We start from the raw sequence: 21,916 nt of genomic DNA, 5'->3' as shown, positions 1-21,916 counted from the left end.
AGAAGAATAAAAAAAAAAAAAAAAGTGATTTTACTTTTAAACAGAACCCCAGTTAGAATCATTATTTTCCTCTTTATTTTTTCAAGGTTTATAATCACTTCATGTCAGAAAATGTTTTAAATCAGTGCCACAGCAGCAAGTTATGGGTAGGAATCAAATAAATGGTCACTTTGGTCTCTAAACAACAGATTTGTAGGCCAAATATCAAGTTAACAACACATGATAAAGTCAGTCTTAACAGACAAACAGAAGGTAAATATATTATCAATATAAAAAGGCTAATGAAAAATTGTAGAAGGTATTCAGTTTATACTTGACATGTCTTCATTGTAAAAAATCTCAATATCTTCTACCAGTAACATTTCTAAGCCATTGATGGATCTATTATCAGTTGCAGCTTTAAAGTGTTCAAGTATAAGCATGATGCTACACATGACAGATTGTAACACAAAATTTCAATGCAAAACAAGGCTTTTCCTTAAAATAGCAAAAGACATACAAGACAATGCACACAAATGCCGTATTTCACCTGCAGTTTGGTAAATTCTTAAAATCATACTTGCGCACAACGCATGTACCAGAAATTTTCCGGAAAACAAACTTAAGTTACTTTCAGTTACTCTATAAATGTAACAAGACTCAAGTATAGACACATGTTAGAATTAGATAACTGATAAATATACAAGTGAGATTTCCAGGAGTAAAATACCTGTTTATAGGAAGCAACAAATAAGCACTTCCTGTAAAGGTCACCTTGAACAGTGCAATTACAAACATATTTACTGAGCCTTTAAGTATCCATAAAAATGATGAAATATGAAATGATTTGCAGTGGTGTACCTTGCTTTAAATATCAGAACATAGTGTTAGTTTCCATGAAATTATACTCTGAACTTGGTTCAATTTGTTGTATATGACACATACACACAATCAGTAGATATTTAGATATTTAAAGATTTTAACATATACTTCATCTTTCCTTTAACTTAAATTAGTTAAATATGTAATAAACCCTGATTTAAGCGGTATATACACCAATGTAAACAAACACATTATTTATATTAGATACACTAATTATGCATATTAAACCACTCAAGCTTCCACTCATCTCTTTCAGTGTTTGAGCTGTCAGAGCTGCAGCAGCTGCTGGCAAAGGGTCTGTATGATGTCTCTGTGCTCGTACAGGTACATCTGAGTCTCCCACAGCATGTCAACTAACACAGCATCACTGACCTCATCCAACATCACTTCCTGAGACAGCTGAGGACTCAACCTGAGAAATGAAATGAAAGAAGGGAGGAAGGACAGAAGAAAACAGAAAGGAAGAAAGTAAAAGAAAGGAAATGACACGAAAAACAAAAAGAAGAACAGAGTGAAGAACAATAAAAGACAATGAAATGAAAGGACAAAAGCAAAAAAGGAAGGAAAAAAGAAAAAAGTAGTAAGAAAGATAGTAAGCAAGTAGTAAGAAGCAAGAAAGAAGTAGTAAGAAGCAAGCAAGAAAAAGAAAGAAAGTAGTAACAAGAAGAAAGAAAGAAAGAAGGAAGAATGGGGGCGAGAGGTCATGAGTCAGAGAAATTAAGAGATTAAATGATTAAACTCATTTTTACTATGAGAATGAACAGCACTGACCTGTGATAGTTTATATCAGCCATCTCACACCACGCACGGGCTCGGTCCACTGCACAGCCATCTGAGTCCGTGCACTGAGAGACAAAAAAAAAAAAAAAAAAAAACCAAGAACTTAACTAAAAAAAATAACACAAGCACAATGCCTACAAATCACAAAAAATGTGTGTGATGCTTGACTGTGAGAATATCTGTCCATTCAAAAGACATAAAAATACAGATTGTTTACGCAAGAATACGCAAATAAAAATTTGATGCCACAATCTTTGCAAACTTCAGCATGGAAAAACCATGACAAGACCTTCCAAAGCTTAACTTTTAAACAAATGTTGGACTGATAGTAAACTTTGCACCTTGACTCTCTGAGGTTGCGTAAATCAGACTTACCCATAACGTGTATGTACCATCTGTACCCTTTGACAAATTTTACTGCTTTAAATATATGATTAATATAAATGGTATATTTGTATGTGCAAACTCACACAGTCCACAAGCATCTTGCCCAGTTCTCTGACACCAAAGAAGGTCTTGGCCAGTTCCAGAGGGTTTGAAGGCCTGAAAACATCAACCGAGTTCACTGCTACCTGAGGAGGTTTACCGGTACCCAGTGAGACAACCACACCTAACCTGCACACGTCTGCCTCAAGACCCTGAGAGTGAGAAACAGGGACTGGCATATAATTGGCATACATTTATTTTTTTAGCAATGTGCAATTGTACTACATACAATATCAATCTATGTTTAAATCAGGGCTGTAATTCAATGAATTTTTTTAATCAAATTAATTACAAGACATGCCAATTAAATAATGAATTAATCACAATCTCATATATCAATATATAGAAAGGATGCCAAATAAAGATAATTCAATATAAATACATATATATATATACACACACACAAACACACACACAACAATTGTACAGGGCAGTTATCTGAGTTACCGTAGTTTGACGGGCTGGTTTGAGTATTTCTGTAACTGCTGATCTCCTGGGATTTTCACACACAATAGTCTCTAGAATTTACGCAGAATGGTGCCAAAAACAAAAACATCCAGTGAGCGGCAGTTCTGCGGATGGAAATGCCTTGTTGATGAGAGAGGTCAACAGAGAATGGCCAGACTGGTTCGAACAGACCAGAGGTAACTCGGATAACCACTCTGTACAATTGTTGTGAGAAGAATATCATAACAGAATGCTAATCTGAGATGTGGGTTGGCACTGTTTTGGTGGCACGAGTGGGACCTCCACAATATTAGGCAGGTGGTTTTAATGTTGTGGCTGATCGGTGTATATACAGTACTAATATATATATATATATATTTTACTAATATATATACACAGTACTGTGCAGAAATTTTAGGCACTTATGAAAAATGTTCCATAGTGAGGATATCTTCAAATATAATGCCATAAATAGTTTTCATTTATCAATTAATGTCATACAAAGTCCAGTAAACATAAAAAAAGCTTAGGCACTTAAGATGTTTCACAAAAGCATGTGTCTTAAGATGGTTATTTATATCTTCAGCTTTAGTGTGTCAATAGGAAATATAAATGTTAGACTCCCAAACATTACTTTTGCAAATAGAAAAGATTAGAATAGAAGAACAGGGAGCCCTGCAACAGATGTCATGGCCCCCACAAAGCCCCCCACTGAACACCGTGTCTGTCTGAGATTACATAAAGAGACAGAAGCAATTGAGACAGCCTAAATAGATAGAAGAACTGTGGCGAATTCTCCAAGAAGCTTGGAACATCCTATCTGCCAACAACCAAGAAAAACTGTGTCCAGGTGTACCTTGGATAATTGGTGCTGTTTTGAAGGCAAAGGTGGTCACACCGAATATTGATTTAGCTTTTTTATGTTTACTGGACTTTGTATGACATTAACTGATATATGAAAACTATTTATGTCATTATTTTTGAAGACATCCTCACTATGCAACATTTTTCACAAGTGCCTAAAACTTTTGCACAGTACTATACTTTCATGTTTTTACGTTTCATTCTATTGTAAGGAATTTTTTCCATTGCAATGATGATGTTTTCAAGTTTGCATTACAACAGTTGGTCAGTCAAATAGCAAACTTTGTTTTATTTCATAATTGTTAGACATCGATTTTCATTCATTAACATTAACCATTGTTAACCACAATTTGCATCCCTTACGCAGTATACACAGTATATATAGATATACAAATATAAAGTCAGAGAGTCAGTTAGAAATATATTGCATTATTGTAGCAGATGAGTAAATCATTGCTTAGGTAAGAAAAGAAGAGGCTTTAGAAGTCAATATATTGTTTGTTTTAATCACGTCATTGAACATAAGCCTACAGTCGACAGCAATCCATTTTACAGTTGAGTTGGTCAATCTGTCTTGTTCTCACAGGACGTGTTGCTATGGTCCGTCGGTGCCATTTTTAATTGTAATCTATGTACATATTCATCAGATGGAACATTTGGAGCGTCTCACTGGTTTTCAGCATCATAAATGCTGCATTTTTAGGATGCTGTGTCAAGTTAAAAGTAGTTGAAACTATGAAAATCATGTCTCGAGATCCCTGCATTCTGTTGTGCTTCCTCCAGCTGTCACGAAAATGGCCTGTGTGACCAGCTCTCATTCTGTGGCCACGCTGATTGTGAGGTTTGAGGGTTGTCGACTGCCCCCTGGTAATGCGGCTTGAAAAAAAACAAAGTTACATGTACTTCAAGCTTGAATTGCTGTGATGGTCAGGAGGTCAGATGGCATGATTCACTGCGTTAATTTTTTTTAATGTGCGGTAAAGCGACATCCCTAGATTAAATATGGCATAATCAATTTCATTGGTTAGCTAAAAGCGAGTCTTATATAGGGGTGTCTTGAACAGACCTGTGCCTTCAGTGCTTTGTTGTACTGGTGTATTTCTGTCATGGCGTCAAGCGTCGGGTTATTGGCAAGCAGCCCTCCATCCAGAAAGCGCCCCATTGGCCGAAAATATGTTGGAGCGGCTCCACTGGAACGGGCGGCACGCCAAACTAATTGCTCTGAGAGAAAGAAAGACAATGTGAATGAATGAAATCAAGAGAGACAGAGAGGAAGAGGGCAAAAGGATGATTAACTGGACACATTTTTTCATTAAAGAAACTAATGACCAATTAGCTCCAACATGGTGTACGATTGAGCAATATAAATCACCAGAAATCTTGCATACAGTGACCCTTCCATTTCACACACCTTCATCCATCACCTTCCTACGTTTTCTTGGAGGTTTAAGAATATACTACTATCAAAACATCTTCATCCTCCCATCCTGTAACAGCGACAACGCAACTTTCTGCATCAGTTGAAACAGATAACTGCAATTAGAAGATACCTGACAAACCCGGAGCGTGTGAGACTCGGCTCATTAAGAGCAGGAGAGGAAGATGATTGTTTTTACCAGCACAAAGATAAATAGCATAACGAGACTGCGAGAACTAACGCAAGCAAGAAAGCGAAGTTACCCTGTGGCACCGTAAGGGGTTGAAATGTTGCTGTGGACATATACGGAGGGTCTCTCTGCAGGGCTGGCGGGTCGTAATTACGAAACAGATGCAATTCTCCAGGGTGTCTGTCGGCGAGAACGCTGGTCACCATCACCCTGAGATAAAAACAGAGAAAATATACTTAATAAGCTAATATATAAAGGCTATACCTATTCGTCTGAACATGTATGGACTGCAGTACCTGGGGTGTGTGACTTCCGTCATCTTGGTATTTTCTCCAAATTCATTCTTTAGAAATTCCTCCAGAGGGCCGGTCTCATATGGCCGAGAACCTTTAAACACCTCTTCCTTCATCCTGAAGTACAGACAGCGCAGATACTCCATTGATTTACCTGCATGGGTAAATACACATGCAAAAATGATGCTGCTGGAGCCACAGGAGGCAGTGTATTCAAATATTTTTACAATGGTTAAAGGGTGTTGTAAGACACCTGGGAAAAATGATGCAAGAGCAATATGATAATAAAAATATTAATAATTTATTGTAAAAATAATTATAATAATAATAATTTTGTGAATAAAAGGCTTCATTCTCTTTACGCAAAATATAAATTCAAATTTTTCTATCTTTTGATTTCGGGGTGAAATATGATCCAGCCATTTCTTGACCGTTTTTGTGAAATTCACCCATTCAGATAGTGTACGTATTTAACAATTAGACAGTTCTAGTATTTACAGGCCATTTTTTAAATGAAGTTTTAGAAATGTCTACCCACCATGTACAATAGCTAAGGCCAGTATTCCACCAGTGCTGGTTCCAGACACCCAGTCAAAAAGTTCCCTGATGGGCCGTCCTGCCTCTTTTTCCAGAGCGATCAACATCTGGATCAAAACCAGTCCTTTTATTCCTCCACCATCCAGGCACAACAATCTGTCTATTCTTTAGAAAAAGCAAGAGAGAGATTATTCTATGTACACACATTGTCTTTTTATAAATGTTAACTGGATTTAATCAGACTAGGTATGAGTATCGCCAACCACCTTGTACATACAGTATATCATGATACATAAATGGATCGCAATTGAAACTGCACCAAACGAATGAGAGACCCAGCATGTCTGAGAGAAAAAGAAAACAAAACACCAAACCAAAAAACTAAACCAAAAATATCGATACAGGGATATAAATTATTGATGCAAAAAAAAAAAAAAAATATATATTATTTTTTTTTTAATACAGGGATATACTGTACATTATCGATACAAACAAAACAAAACATTGATACAGGGATATAAATTATCGATGCAAACAAAACAAAAACTATTTATACAGGGATATACATTTTTGATACAAACAAAACAAAAATCAAAACAAAACATTGATACAGGTATATGAATTATCAATACAAACAAAACAAAAAATAATTATACAGGAAAAAGTATCTATACAAACACAACAAAACAAAACAAAACACTGAAACAGGGATATAAATTATCAATACAAACAAAACTGAAATTTTAATGCAGGGACAAAGTAACAAAAAATAAAGCCAATAAAGAAAAACAAAACAAAAAATATGAATACAGGAATATACATTATCGATACAAACAGAACAAAACAAAAACAAATTTATATTTGTATGTAAATTATCGATACAAACAAAACAAAAATATTAATACAGGAATATAAAATATTGATACAAACAAAACAAAACAAAAAATATTTATTCAGGGATATAAAGTATCCATACAAAACAAAACTGAAAAAACTAAACAAGAAACAAACCAAAACAAACTAAACATACAGGAATCGACAAGTATCGCAATATATCGATAAATCATTGTATCAGCACATCCCTAAATCAGACATTCCAGACATTTAAGGTATCAGTGATATCTTTACTCTGCTAACAAACAGATACAACAAGCATATAAACAAAATCTAATACATACTTCCCGCTTCTTGTTTTGAGTCCATCCACCTCTGCAAATCCCCGAGTCATTGATGTAACAGCTGCCGCCACATACATGATGTCTTCAAATCCTGTAGGCCAATCACACAAGATGTAAGAGCACTGACCCAATCAGATAAACTGCAGAGCTACTTCAGTGATCAGGACATAACGCTCAGGTAATTATCAGAAGGTTGCTTCAATAACCAAGGGAAAAAGCTTCAAATAGAAGATTTAAGTCTAAGATTTTAAGAAATGCTTAAAGTCTTTTTAGGGAGTGAGGGACACATCTGAAAGTGTAACTGCAGAGAAGAGAGGATAACACGAACAAGTCACATTTTTGCTGCCGACTGAAAGGAAATGAAATGTCATCATTAACTTCTAAAAGTGCAAAAGAAACATGCACTGATGGACAAAGGTTAAAGTGGCAAGAGGAAACCATAAGTCTGGGGGTGGGGCTTTACCTATGCCAGGAGGCGGAGCTTTGTTGAAACTGGGGAGTGGGGTGTCAAAGGAGGGTGGATGACACCGTTCAGCTCCTACACTACACAGCATGTTTAAGAGCACCTTACGGTTGGGCCCTTCAATATAAGCGCAGGGTTAGACACATGCACACGGCCACACCCACACCATGCACACGAAAACAAGAAAGTGAGTATGAGATGATTGACTGCATTAATTAAAACACAAGAGCATTTTGTTTAAAAAAAACAAACAAAAAAATGTACTGCATTGTTGTAGACAAACACACAGACATGCAAACAACATAATGTAGGTGATGGATTTATGTGTGATTTACTCAGGCAATTAAACAACTATAGCCAATCAAAACATTAGGACCCATCGGACAGCTTTTGCCAGATTTTCCAGATAATAGCGATAACTGTCAACTAAATATATACATAACTAGGAGTGTGATGATTAATTAAGGGCACCTGTACATTATCATGACAGGGAACATGGAAAATGAGAACATGGGAGCTGTTGTTTTAATACTTAATACTTAAGTGTAATACTGTGTCCCTTTGGTGTATATATGTTGTATATATGCATATCAACTAAATGCATGGTGGATTATGTTAGATAAGATTATGGTTGCACATGCACCCAACTTATATAGCAATCTTTGCAGCAAACTTATTTAGAAGGCTCTGAAAATCTGTGCAACTAGAAATTGAGAGAGCTTGAACTCATTGCAGACTGTTCTACTAGTCTTCAAACTAATGTCAAATCTCACATACACCTCTGATACCATCCTTCTTTCTCGCTCTCTCTCTCTCTCTCTCTCTCTCTCTCTCTCTCTATCTATCTTCCTCTCACCCTTGCTGGTACGGGCAGCGATGAGTCCAGGTGTCTCTCCCAGGTCGTTATGAATCTCCACATCTGCCCCAAACACCATGAGAGCTTTGATCAGATCCATGTGGTCCAACTGTAAGCCCAGACGTCACAGAATGAAAGATAGGAAAAAAGGGTTGTAATCTATTTAACAACACTTGATTTTTGCCGATAACCACTAGTTCCAAAGAGCAACTATCGGCACAGATTAATCGGTAAAACCGATATATCGGTCTACCTCTAGTCACAGTTTTATTAAGTAATAGCCTTCATGGGCGAATCTCACAAAAACAGGGCTAAAATACAAACTAAAATACTTAGCGTGAAAAATCCTTTAAGGATTTAACTATTTACTAAGCCCTGCCTCGTAAAACAACAATTGTAAAACTTTGTTGGCGGATTCACTTACATGAAAAAATTAAATATCACAATGCCTAAGGGGGTATTTACACTTGGTCACTTCATGCGTTTTTACTGATCGAATTGCAATCCCATTGAGTAAGCACATTCCATTAACACATTACAAATGAATATAAATCTGATCTTCAATTCACTACACACGCAACATGCAAATAAAACAGAGTTCCCATTCGTGATTATGCTAATGCAGGACAGCGAATTAAAGAGATGTGATTTTGATTCCAACTAGTGACTTTGCCCAGTATGTCTGTGCATATGCACGCTGTGTATTTTTTCCCTTGCAGCTTGTCGTAGGTAAGACGTGTCATGCACGTCAGCTGCGCTCATTTTCAGTGTTTAGTTTCAGTTTCTACCAAATAAATGAAGAAAAATGTTCTGTCTCTTCTACAACATGTATTCATTTCATAATTTGTTATTATGTATTGCGCGAATCGAGCCCCATGCAAATAATCGATAACAGCTGTTATGTTTCGCTTCTTTCATATGCTGACATAGCTCTGTTTGGGCGGAGTAAAGTTTACATATGTGGCTTGAACTGCCAGATGCATTTACACTTGACAGAGTTTCGAATGGAATGCACCTCAAACCACCTCCTGTGGTGATCGGATTTATATCAGTCTCCAATCCGTCTTGGAGGGAATCTACACTTGGTCTTTTCATGATCGGACAGCAATCCGATTAGCAAAAACGCATTAAGTGTCCAAGTGTAAATACCCCCTAAAAGATTAATGGACCTAAAAATAGGCTTAATTTTCTTTCTGCAATGTATATTTTATCACTTATTTTATTTTAATTTAGCTGTAAAATATGAACCTGACAGGTTCTTCATTTCGGGAGATTCCCCCATATACCTTCATGGCGAGATGCAGGGCAGTGTTTCCATCCTGGCCCTTGATATTAGGGTTGGCTCCGTGTGTCAGCAGTGTCATTGCAGCCTCAAAGCGCCCCCTCTTGGTCAGGATGTGTAACGGACTCTCTCCGGTCTTGCTCAGGTAGTTGACGTTACACCCTTGGCCCAGCAGTAGACGACTCATCTACAGAGCAAATGTAGGACAGTCAGAGGGCTGATCATCCTTCAGGTGATCAAAGAAAAAGGATTAAGTATTCCTGACCTCTGCAGTCTTGGCCCAGTGAAGAGGCGTTCCACCATAGAGAGGATCCTCTGCCAGAAGCTGATTCGGGTTAACAGATAAAATTGCTTCTGCACAACTAAATGAAGAGGATTTGAAACGAGAATTAGAAATTGGTTAAAGACAGTTGGTTCATTAATATCCTCTATTATCTAAATGTTTTTTGCTTTTTTATTAACAATTTTATTGATTCCATTCACAAATTAAATAAACATAACAGAAAATACAGAATCACACAAACCCCAGTGGTCATAATTATTTAGAACATAAAAAATAAAAAAACATAAAAAGTATACTTTCAAAAAACAATAAGAATGTACACACACTTTTAAAACAAAAACATCCCTCTCCACTGCCCCTTCTTGAGAACCCTCAAAAAAGGCCAAATATCTACCCCACTTCCTATTAAACAAATCCAATTTTCCCAGCTTTCTACGTCACCTCCTCAAATGCTGCCACCCCGCCCATCTCTGTGCACCACTTCTGAAATGAGGGTGCTCCAGCCGACTTCCATCCCCTAAGAATGATCCGTCTGTCGATCATAACTCCAGCTAGGACCCAACGTTTTATATATCTATCCCCTATATTAATGACCGCCCCATCGCCTAAAATACAGAGCAAAATGAAATTTGAGTGTTCAATACATCACACATAAAACTCTGAACCCTCAAACTAAATTCTTGGATCTTAGCACACCACCAAAAAACATGGGTTGCGTCCCCATCTTCTGACTGGCATCGCCAACAGATGGGTGTGTCTTTAAGACCAAGCCTATACAATCTAGAGGGGGTCCAACAGAATCAATGTAAAATCTTAAACTGCATCTCTAGATGTAGACTAGAAATATTTTAGAATCCTAGCCCACACTCCCTCCTCCAATACCAAGTTTAAATCTTTCTCCCATAATTTCTTAAGAGAAGCTGAAGCTCCATCCCCAGACTCTGAATTAACAGCGAGTAATACACTGATGCCTCATGACCTTTTCCAAAAGCAGTAATCACCACTCCCAGAGTATCTGCTGCCTTAGTGGGGTGTATACTACTCCCAAAAGTAGTACAGAGCAGGTGCGCAGCTGTAAATACCTAAAGAATTGAGACCTGGGAATCCCAAAATGTTGAATCATAATTTCAAAGGATCTCAACACTCCACTCTCATTTAGGTCACCGAGCGTATTAACCTCCCTCACAATCCACTCTGACCAGCAGAAATGGGACTTATTAATACATAATTTTGGGTTCAGCCATATACTCGAGGCAATATTTAAATAAATGTCCGAATTAAACACTCTGGACACTTTTGTCCATACCGAGTGCAAATGCTAGATAACAGGGTGTAACTTAACTTCTCTGATTAGTTTGATAGAAAGGCTTTGCAATGGCAAAATAGGGGCAAGAACTTCCTGTTCAATACAAAACCAGGGAGGGGCTCTCTCAGGTAGAAGCGACCAATGAGCCAAATGTCTGAGACTGAATGCATAATAATAAAACAAAATCTTGAGTAGGCCTAGCCCACCTTTGCCAATCAGCCTATGTAACTTATTGAAATGTAATATGGGACGTTTACCATTCCAAAAGAAAGACTTCACTATGCTATCAAATTGCTTGAAATAAGAGAGAGGAACATCTATAGGCAGAGATTGTAGCAGATAATTTAATTTTGGAATACAATTCATTTTAATAACATTAACCTTCCCAGTCATAGATAAATGTAATGAAGCCCATCTACCCACATGGCTCGAAAACCTTTTTATTAAAGAGTCAAAATGAACTAAATCACACAAATTTGCTGGGAATAAAACACCCAAATACTTAATGCCCTGTTTGGGCCACTGGAAGGTGCCCAGCTGAAAAGCCGTTACCGGGAAGTATGCTGTCAGAACCAAAGCTTCGGATTAAGACCAATTGGACAATTGGAAATTGGACAGTAACTTGTACACTCACTTGGATCTTTGTCCTTTTTAAGAATCGGACTGATCCGGGCTTGCAACACGGTTGGCGGAAGCTTTCCATTCTTTAATGATTCCTTTTAAACTTCTAGCAAAAGTGGAGTCAGTTCTGTAGCATAAGATCTAAAAAACTCAGCAGGACACCAACTAGCCCCTGAACAGCCAAAACGCCACCTTCCGTGACAAAATATTTCAGTCAGGTCAATTCCATTAGGCCATTAGACGACATTCGGCTCTTCAGCTCTGCCTCGGCACTTTTAATATTCCCTTCCAATTCCACGAGTTCTTGTGCTTTGGATTTTTTGGTGAATGAGGCATACTGTATGATCTGACCCCTAAGAACTGCCTTAAGTGCCTCCCAAGCCACGCCCACAGAAGATACTGAGGACCAGTTGGTTTCCCAATATAGACATTGATTTCAGTCTTTAGCATTTGTTGGAATTCAGGATTTTGCAAAAGGGATACATTAAAATGCCAACTATATGATTTATTTTTTTCCGTATGTGGCAATACCTCTAAACACATCAGGGCATGATCTGAGACTAAAATATTTCCAATTGAGCAATCAGAAATGATGAAATCAACAGATGAAATGAGGGACTTGAGTCTTATGGACTGATGAAAAAAAACTGTATAGTCCCTACCAGATGGGTTCAAAAGTCTCCAAATATCTGTAAGACCAAGATTTTTACACATCCTGTGAAGCATCAATGTTGCTCTAGGGGCTTACACACATTTGACTCACTATTCACTATGATCAAGGACTGAGTCCATCAAAAGATTAAAGTCTCCTCCCAATATTATATCATGCGGGGTGCCAGCGGCTTGCAACATCACTTCAAGATCTATAAAAAAGCCCTGATAATCAACGTTTGGTGCATAAATATTAGCCAAAATAAGACTTTGCCCCTGAATTTCAGCTAAAACAATAACAACTCTTCCTAATTTAACTTTACACTGTTTGAGACATTTGAATTGTAGATGTTTACTTATCAGTGTAATGACTCCCCTGCTCTTACTTGAGCCAGCACTATAAAACAAATGCCCACCCCATATCTTTCCACATTTTTCCACTTCCTGTGGAGAAAGGTGAGTTTCTTGAAGAAACACTATATCATATTTCTTATGCTTAAGAGAAATAACCTTCCTTCTTTTTATGGGGGGCCCCAACCCATTCACATTCCACGTGGAGAGAGACAATTCACTCATATTAACATTTGACAATTTGACATATAAGAAAAAATAGATTGTGTGTCAAAAACAAGATTATAAAGACTTATATTCCTTAAAATTATATTCCAACATTGGTGCGACCATTAAAACCTGAACAGAAACAAACAAACAGAAAAAAGTAAAACGTGCGCATTAACGCCAACTGGTGTCCATCCCTCCAAACTCACACAGTCCATGTACGCCTACGAGGACCCCCGCAACAACTTTGCAGTCAGTACAAATTTTTTGAGACAGAATTATACAGCAAAAGATAACTTATAAAACAATCTCTAGCCAATAGGCGGAACAAACACAAAGAGCGTGTAGATTCAACCACAAAACTGTCCCGAAGGTGTGCCACTCTACAAAATAAGCTCTAGCCGCTAGGCGGAACCAGCAAAAAAAAAAAAAAAACGCTTATGAAATAGAGTGTATCAAGTCTCATCAGTTTATGTCATTAAAAGTGTTAAAACTAGCAAAGTGCGCAGAGCTCGCCGTTCACACGTCCGATCCTCGCATGGCGTCCTGGCTGCCACCATCTAAATCAATTTTTAAATGTAATTTAAGCTGTAGCACAGCAATGTCAATTTAAAATTAAAATGACGATCAAAACTAGGTTTACCCGCACCTCTTTTCATTAAACTTCATGGCAGTGTGGATTGGATAGCCATTACTTCCCATGACGTCACAGCGGGCTCCGCCACCTAGCAGGCCCTTGACAGCCTCCACCTTGCCAAGACGGCACGCTATGTGTAGAGGCGTTTCCCCAGTGCCATTCAGCTCGTTCACACCCGCGCAGAGCTGAGCGCACAAAGCCTACAACATTCCAGAGGAGCAAAGAAAAATACACAATCAGAAAAATGAGGGTACATGTAATCTTCAATGTCTGTGAAACCAAACTTATCACTGGTAGTAAACAGGGTTCAAGTATGAGGAGGACCTGCTGGCTCGGAGGCAGTGCGAGAGAGTATGTGGCCAGTTGGAGGAACTGTGACCTGCCCTATTGTGCCAGGGATTAGGTTCTTAAAATTTGCTCATCATATATGTCCAGATGTGTTTTTATGCCTTCAACATTTGGTTTTCTGTGATGTTTTGAACATTTTTGTCTAGACGGCAAACAAAGATCAGGTTTTGTGGAAATTGCAAGAATAATTTAATGTAGTCAAAAATGTTTTGCACCATATGCCATCATTTTCTAGCATAAGTATGTTTATACATTTACAGCTGTCAAGGCGTTACATTATACTGTAACTGTATAATTTCCACCTTTTCTTGATATTTAGCTATTATTTTAATTATTCTTATTAATTAAAAAAACTATTTTTTTTGTAAATAAAACTAATTAATAATTAAATATTTTAAAATATATAATTTCTTCTGATTTATTTAGCTATTAAAGCTGTTACTGTAATTATTAGTATTAAATAAAAACAAGTATGTTTTGTGAAGAATATTTTGAAATATTTAGCTATTATAGCCATTATTTTAATTTAGTATTAATTAAAAAAAAAAAAAAAGTAATTTACCATTTAATATTTTTTCTGCCATATTTGGCAACTATAGCTATTATTTCAATAATCATTATTAATTACAAACCTAGTAATATTTCTGTGAAGAACTTACAATTCATTAAAAAAAAAATTTTTTTTTTTACATATTTTGCTATTATAGCTATTATTTTATTTAGTAATAAATAAATAACTTTTTAAAGAAAACTTACCATTAAAATATTTTTCTGACATATTTAGCTATTATAGCTATTATTTTAATTATTATTAATTACAAACACAGCAATATTTTTGTAAAGAAAGCTTACAATTTAATAAACATGTTTTTCTGACATATTTAGCTGCAATAGCTATAATTTAATTATTATTATTATTAATTACAAGCCTAGTAATATTTTGTTAAAAAAAACAAAAAAAACTTACATTTTAATACAAAACAAAATATATATATACATATATATTTCAGACATTTTGAGCAATTATTTAGATTATAATTATAAAATAAAAACATAGTAAAATGTTGGCAAAGAAAACTTACTTTTGATTAAAAAATGCTTACATATTTAGCTATTTTAGCTCTTATGTTTATTATAATAATTAATTAAAAACCTGGTAAGTTTTCTTTACAAAACTATTTATAAAAAAAAAAAATAATAATTATGGCACATATAAAAATTAATTGCTAAGAATAAAAAAACATTGTGGTAAGCCAGTGAAAATATTAGTGCAAGTCTGAATAACTGGCCCAAATGGGTCAACAGAAGAAGTCTTGTTGTCTTGCCTCTTACCTCTATAATCAAAGTAGAATCTTGTTTAGCGGCGAAGTGCATGGGTGTTTCTCCGTTTTTGTCTTTGACGTCCGTGCGTGCCTGGCATTCCTCAAGCAGTTCACGCACACAGCCCACATCTCCTCTCTCACAGGCCAGGTGAAGCGGGGTCTGACCCTGACCGTTACGAGCATTCATCTGGCTGCAGGGGGCAGTCAACAACACCGCGGTCAGATTGGTAAATGGTGGAACACGAAAATGATTCATGGCTATGTACAGAATAGCATACTATTACTGTAGTGTACGGTATGATGTACACTGTATGCAAGTTTTCCGAATGCATAAAATACCAACAAAATAAATATATATAAAAATAGATAACTGGATGCTACTTGCTAAATTAAACATGACATGCCTTTAAAGAGATCATGTGACAACAATGTAGTATACTACAAATAACTATTGTTGCATATTACATACAGCTTTGCATACTAGTTTATAAAAAGAAAGTAGGCAGTATACAGTTTGATTATTTGATCACTGATCATTTCGGGGAGTCAAAAATTACCTTTGACCTTTCAGGATCTCTCACCTCAAAATGTAATTATGCTTTAGACAGTCTCTCAGTCCGGTATCCACAGCGATGTGAGCGGAGCTCCAGTCTGGGTGATTCCGCAAACAGTCTACGATTGGCTGGAGCGTCTCGGGTTTAAGTGGTGGGTGGAGCATCTCGTAAAATGGGCGGAGTTTGAGGGCATATTGAGGAAACCAATTCATGGCGTCTTCCTCTGAAGCCACCTGGAACATCCTGAGAGCAACGAATAGAGAACAAATTCACAAAGAGATTTCTTCATGTCTGAAATGCTAATCGACTGTATGCATACAGCTTTCATTGGACAATGAGATGTTATATTCAGCGTACTGGTATTGGACCCACAAAAGGCTCTTTGTGGCCAAAGCTTCACCATTCTACAGACTGTGAATTTCTCAATAGGACAATATCCCAATATTCCCAACAGTCTGGTTCCGGAAGTGAAAATCCCATTCATTTTTTTTCCAAAGGCAAACCAATTTTTTATGATAAAAACTAGAGGTCAACCGATAATGGATTTTGCCGATACGATAAGGAAGATGAATCGGCCGATGGTTTTTAAAATCACTTGCTTCTAAAAACATTTGCTTGTCTAATAAAAATAACAAAATATGCATTTAAGTGAGGATAAGTTTATGGATAAATCTTGTCAATGATGAAAGATTATATACAGCAAATCCCCAGTGAGGTTTCAGTAATTGTTTTTATTTCACCTCTAGAGACCACTGTTGTACTTTAGAAACAAGCCAATCCTCCAGAGCCGCCCGCAGATGAACACAAAAACCTATGCCCATACACTTTTTTTCCCCTCCAAAACCAACCACCGGCACAGATTAATCGGTAAAACCGATATATCAGTCTACCTCTATAATAAACCTTTAAAGACAGACCTAATGCAAACTCTGGAGTTATTAATCGATGGTATATGCTTCCACTGAAGCCATCAGTCTTCATATTTTTTTTTTAAATCACGTTTGAAGGGAAAACAAATTCACCAATCAGAGATTTGTGGCCAACAAAGCGGGCCAGAAGATCTTTGCATACCGCTTTGGCCCATTTGACCGCAATTGTGTCTGTCTCCCAACTACTTATACTGTATATTCGTATATATCTTCTGGCGGGGTGAGACACAGTGGGCGTGGCATTTACTGTTTGTAAATAAGTTTGTAATATCTGCACCACTAGTGTCACCAAACAGATTTGCAAATACAATGACAAGTTCTTTTGTGTATGTTTAAACAGGGTTTTTCCCCCCTGCATATTATACTAGAATGGATGAAAGTATTTTAAAAAGGTACACTAAGTAAGTTTTTGCTTATTAAAAAAAGTTTTACACGCAAAAGACATGAATAATATTTTTTAGAAATAAGTTGAAAATTATGTACACTCAGATAAGATGAAGACTATAAAATGAAACCCAATAAAAGCCGCTTAATTTTACATGGAGTGCGTCGCCCCCCTCACGGGCGCTGCTATGTTGATAGCACATGACAATCTGTGTCATGCAACTGACTGAGTCCCAAACAATAAAACAACAAACCCAATACGCTTATAGGAATGATGATATTGATCAGCAGGAGTGTGATCCACTAGACAGTCCAAACAGAATGGGTGCAAGTGAAAAGATAAAATGCCCAAACAACAGGTCCCTGCTGGGGTCATGAAACAACCCGGAATGACCTGTAGCGCTCACGGATAATCTAGTCTAGCGTGCAAGTGTACAGGACGACAGGTGTCAGAATAGAGTCCAAGTACAACTGGGACCAATGGGATGAGTAAGAGCCAGATTAAATCTTACTTCGTGCACCTTTAACATTGAAAACAATTCACCCTTTACCATTTAGGACACAATTATTTATGAAAACGTTACTTTACTAACATTTTCTACCGACTTTACTGATGTTACCAAGCAAACAGTTGGCCTATGCATGCGGCACAGCGAAATACACAGGGGAACAGATGTCATAACTTTTATACATATAAATATATTGTATATATACTGTATATATTAGCACGACGGGAATGCTGTATTGACCAATCAGGGTCCAGGACCAGAAATATCAATTTTCCTATCAATCATAATGATGAGTTCAGATTATTATTCAGATTTTATATTCTTACCGTCATTGGTCCATGTCATTGGTAGGCGTGACCTGGAGCTCCACATCTAATTCCTGTTCAGTCAGTCAAGATCAGTCAACATGAATACACACCAGCGTGCAGCGTTATTAGCGAGCTGGTGCAAATTTACCTACATCTGTACGATCGTTCACATAGTCATTTTCCAAGAACATGTCATGCAATTGTTTGTTTAAATAGTCTCCAAACGGAATCAAATCTACTAAAATATTCTTAAGTGCACATTCACTTATGAGCCATCTGCAGCCAAAACCATTCATACATCTGCCCAAAGTAAGATATGCCTAATATCATTCTTTTGTCTGCATTCTACTCATTAACACTCTTTTATACATCAGTGCCATCATACAATTACAATAACAGAGTAATCAGCATATTATGGACGCGTATGGTGTGTTAGCGCATTAGTGTCATGGATGCAAAAGATAAACATGACAAATTACACATTATATACTGTATATTACTTTAAATCACGGGTGTTAAACTCAAGGCCCGCGGGCCGAATGCTAATTTCAGAAACTGACCAATCAGTTAGCACTTTGCTCCTGAATTTTAATGAGCCTCTCCCTGTCATCTATTTCTAACCGTACTTTTTAGAGAGCGCATTTTGCTCGCTCTAAAAAAGGAACGAAACGGCTCTATCCGCACCAAATATCAGCACAGCTCAATGGAAAGAGCGGCGCGAGTGCAGAGCAGGTGCATTTACTCGTGGACTGGTCTCAACCGCGCAGCACACATAATTTTCAACAGCGATAGTTACCCCAATTAATTATCAGCACAACAGAGTGAAAAGAGGTGCTTGTGCACAAAGCAAACACGTTTATTCGCGGACTTGTCTCAGCCACGCAGCACAGGCGATTATAATCAGCGCTCGTGAGAAGCGTGGCATGGATCGCAAAACCCGTTTGAATTCTCTGTTGCAAAACTCCAAATGTCTCTGTGATTAAACTAATTTAAAATCACAATAAACAGGCAAGACAATCTAAACAGAAAGAAAACACCAAATTTGTGCCATGACAGAAACTGGTAGGCTTTTCATTCCACAAAAAAAGCCACAAACCATTTTTTTTTTAACATGGATTCACTGTAGTAACACTAACTATAATAATTATGATATTTTGGCAGAAATAGTTTCTAAATGTATTTAGACAACTGTTTTTCATGACAAAAATGCTATAGTTTTTATATAGAAACCATGGTTCCTAACCATGTTAGTGAGGAGTCATGCATGGTTTACATGTGGTCTTATTTCAAACACTATGGAAGAACTATTGAAATGTTCATAATCATTATGGCCCAAGCTATCAGTTTTCCTTCTGTGTAAAACCTGTTTTCTCCGAATGCTCTTTGATTGTAGAAAAATGTAACTGGTTTTGTTTGCCTTCATAAATTCCAAGAAGACTGTACTTTAATAAGTAGGTGCCCGATGAAAGGAGGAGATCTAACTGATAACACATGTTAATGTCATATTAGTTGATGTTTTACATGTATTCTTGAGCGTCCTCATATTTAAATGCTCCACTAAACGCCACCCTCAGCGGTGTGGCTGGTGTCTGAACGTTCGCAAACAGTATGTCGTTGCTCAGCTGTTTCAAACTTCTTTTTACCTCTGAATGAAGAACTTCTCCATAGGTGTGCTGGAGCCATTAAGTTTCCTAACAACATAGTTTTCCAAAGAATACGGTTTTGGAGAGAATTTTCAATGGATGAGAGGTGTAAACATAGCAAAATCAATGTGAAAACCATATTAGTGTGGACGTGGAGGGAGGAAAAAAACACTACAGTAGGTCTTGAATTCCCACACAGTAGAAATATAAGACTAGTTTAGATAAAATCTCGATCCCTTCTAGACTCTAGCAGTGATGCACACACTCAGGCCTCACCTTAGAGCCATGGACGGTGACTCGGGACAGAGTAGAAGGCAGTCCCATGACTGGCTCTGTTGATTCCTATACAGGGCCATCCTCCCCTCCTGCTTCAGTAGCACTTTCCCATTATACTCCGACAGCTGCACGTCCCTCACGCGGTACGGGTTGGAGAAGAGGTTCGACACGGAGCTCACCGTGTCCAGTATACGGCCCAGAAACTGCATGGTGACCTAGGGGAAGAGACAGAAGTGAAGAGGACACCTTTTGACCAATGAATTTCCATGACTTTTCAGGTCTGGAACACCAGATAAGGAGTGTACATACACTATAGAAATTTCCATTGATCCTAGCAGATAACATGGCTTATCAGCATACATCAAGAACTTGCGTATCTGAAAATATAACAAATGCCTGACACATCATCAGCATGTAAGATATGAACCTGGGACTAACATGGAGCTTGATCACAGATGCAGACTGCAGTTCTGGAGTATAATCTGTCAATGTGAGTCATTGATGTGAGTTTCAGAACATCAATGATCAAACTTGATCAAACTGTTGCTGCAAGTCAGTGGCCCACGGAAGAACATGCAATATTATTGTTCACAACAATTGCAACCATAGCCACCCCCAGTAACCTTTGCATTGGCTGTGCATGTTCAATATTTGACTGGTTTGATTAAGATGTATGAAAAGGGTTGTTAGAAGCGTCCACAACTCACTCATCTCAAAACCGAAAGTGTCACCTTTAAGATGTTAGCATTTTATTGGTCGCATGTTAATCGTACGATTCTCGCAACCACGACGCAACTGACGTAAACCAACACTTTTCTTTCTGGAAACAGTACCACCAATTCGTCAAACAGTCAAAAACAACCATGGGCGACTGTCATCCGTGCCCGCGACTTTGATAAGAGCCACCAAGAACAGTCAGCAACACTCATTTTAATCATAATGACTCATCTATGCGTTCATTCCAGTTGAATTACAAAGCCTCTTAATCACATATTATGTCTAATTCCTCCATTTAATCTCCTTACCTTTCCGTTAAATCATTCTCCAGTACGTTATCGGTGTTCAGACTCAGCAGATCGGGGACTTTTGACAGGACATCAACAATCATTGCATCACAACCAACCTTGGATAAGCTTGATTGACAGGCGCGAGAGCCAATCAGCACACGTGTTGCGACGATTTTTTTTTTTTTTTTTTCGCTAATGAGGGTGAGGGGACGTTTTTGACGAGGAAAAATTATCCATTTAGGATTCATTTAATGTTTAATAAGGGCTCTATTGGGGCGAAGAGTTTCAAAACTTTTAATATAATAAATCTATGCTTTATTTAAATATGCTTTAAGCGTTTTTTTTTTTTTAAAGCACCACAAATAAAATGGCCCTTCCATCAGCGAGATATAAATAGGCGTGTGTGAGCTCGTGTGTGCGCTCGTGTGTGTGTGTGTGTCAGGGGAACGGCCCACCACTTTTAACCAATTAGAAATGGTCTCTGCCTGTCAATCATTTTCTGGGGCGGGTTTACGATTTCTGAGGCCCCAAGCAACGGACCAGCCCGGGGCCCCAATTTCTAACATATTTGCTTAAATTACATAAAATTGATTTTAAATTATAATTTTAAATTCATTCTATCAGCCATTGCAGCCAAGCATATTCAAAATGTTTAATGAAATAAAAATCTAGTTAAAGATAATTAATTTATGTTTTCCAGTTTTTCCACAGTACAGTGATAAAAAAAAAGCAATATTTACCTACATACAGGTGCATCTCAATAAATTAGAATGTCGTGGAAAAGTTCATTTATTTCAGTAATTCAACTCAAATTGTGAAACTCGTGTATTAAATAAATTCAATGCACACAGACTGAAGTAGTTTAAGTCTTTGGTTCTTTTAATTGTGATGATTTTGGCTCACATTTAACAAAAACCCACCAATTC

General features: G+C 37.3%; 1 protein-coding gene across 3 annotated transcripts; it reads right to left on the bottom strand.

Moving 5' to 3' along the window:
- Positions 1–47: 47 nt before the first annotated feature.
- Positions 48–21,159, bottom strand: pla2g6 (phospholipase A2, group VI (cytosolic, calcium-independent)). Of its 3 annotated transcripts, XM_051694863.1 has the most exons (17): positions 21,009–21,159; positions 19,984–20,198; positions 15,962–16,177; positions 15,391–15,571; positions 13,723–13,910; positions 9,920–10,016; positions 9,659–9,841; positions 8,373–8,481; positions 7,517–7,633; positions 7,054–7,144; positions 5,877–6,040; positions 5,342–5,492; positions 5,119–5,255; positions 4,505–4,659; positions 2,112–2,279; positions 1,633–1,706; positions 48–1,273 (listed from the first exon to the last, which is right to left on the bottom strand). In XM_051694863.1, exons 2-17 carry the CDS (start codon positions 20,190–20,192, stop codon positions 1,129–1,131), a joined length of 2,385 nt encoding a protein of 794 aa, XP_051550823.1. In that variant the 5' UTR covers positions 20,193–20,198; positions 21,009–21,159; the 3' UTR covers positions 48–1,128. The 3 variants fall into 3 exon arrangements, with proteins under 3 accessions (XP_051550823.1, XP_051550824.1, XP_051550825.1); XM_051694864.1 differs by lacking the exons at positions 7,517–7,633; positions 21,009–21,159; XM_051694865.1 differs by lacking the exons at positions 48–1,273; positions 1,633–1,706; positions 2,112–2,279; positions 21,009–21,159 and adding an exon at positions 3,622–4,314.
- Positions 21,160–21,916: the final 757 nt, after the last annotated feature.

This window comes from Myxocyprinus asiaticus, chromosome 50, assembly GCF_019703515.2.
Source record: "Myxocyprinus asiaticus isolate MX2 ecotype Aquarium Trade chromosome 50, UBuf_Myxa_2, whole genome shotgun sequence".
In the NCBI taxonomy this organism is placed as follows: Eukaryota; Metazoa; Chordata; class Actinopteri; order Cypriniformes; family Catostomidae; genus Myxocyprinus; species Myxocyprinus asiaticus.
Note: the sequence above shows the minus strand (reverse complement) of the source record. Positions and strands in the feature narration are given on the sequence as shown.

Bases quoted from the DNA above. Each gene is read 5' to 3' on its own strand.
- pla2g6 (XM_051694863.1), bottom strand. From the start codon at position 20,192: ATGCAGTTTCTGGGCCGTATACTGGACACGGTGAGCTCCGTGTCGAAC. The intron at 8,482-9,658 runs GTATATGGGGGA...CTGGGCTTACAG, and splicing joins CCCTGCATCTCGCCATGAAG to TTGGACCACATGGATCTGAT. The intron at 6,041-7,053 runs GTATGTATTAGA...CTTTTTCTAAAG, and splicing joins CTCAAAACAAGAAGCGGGAA to AATAGACAGATTGTTGTGCC.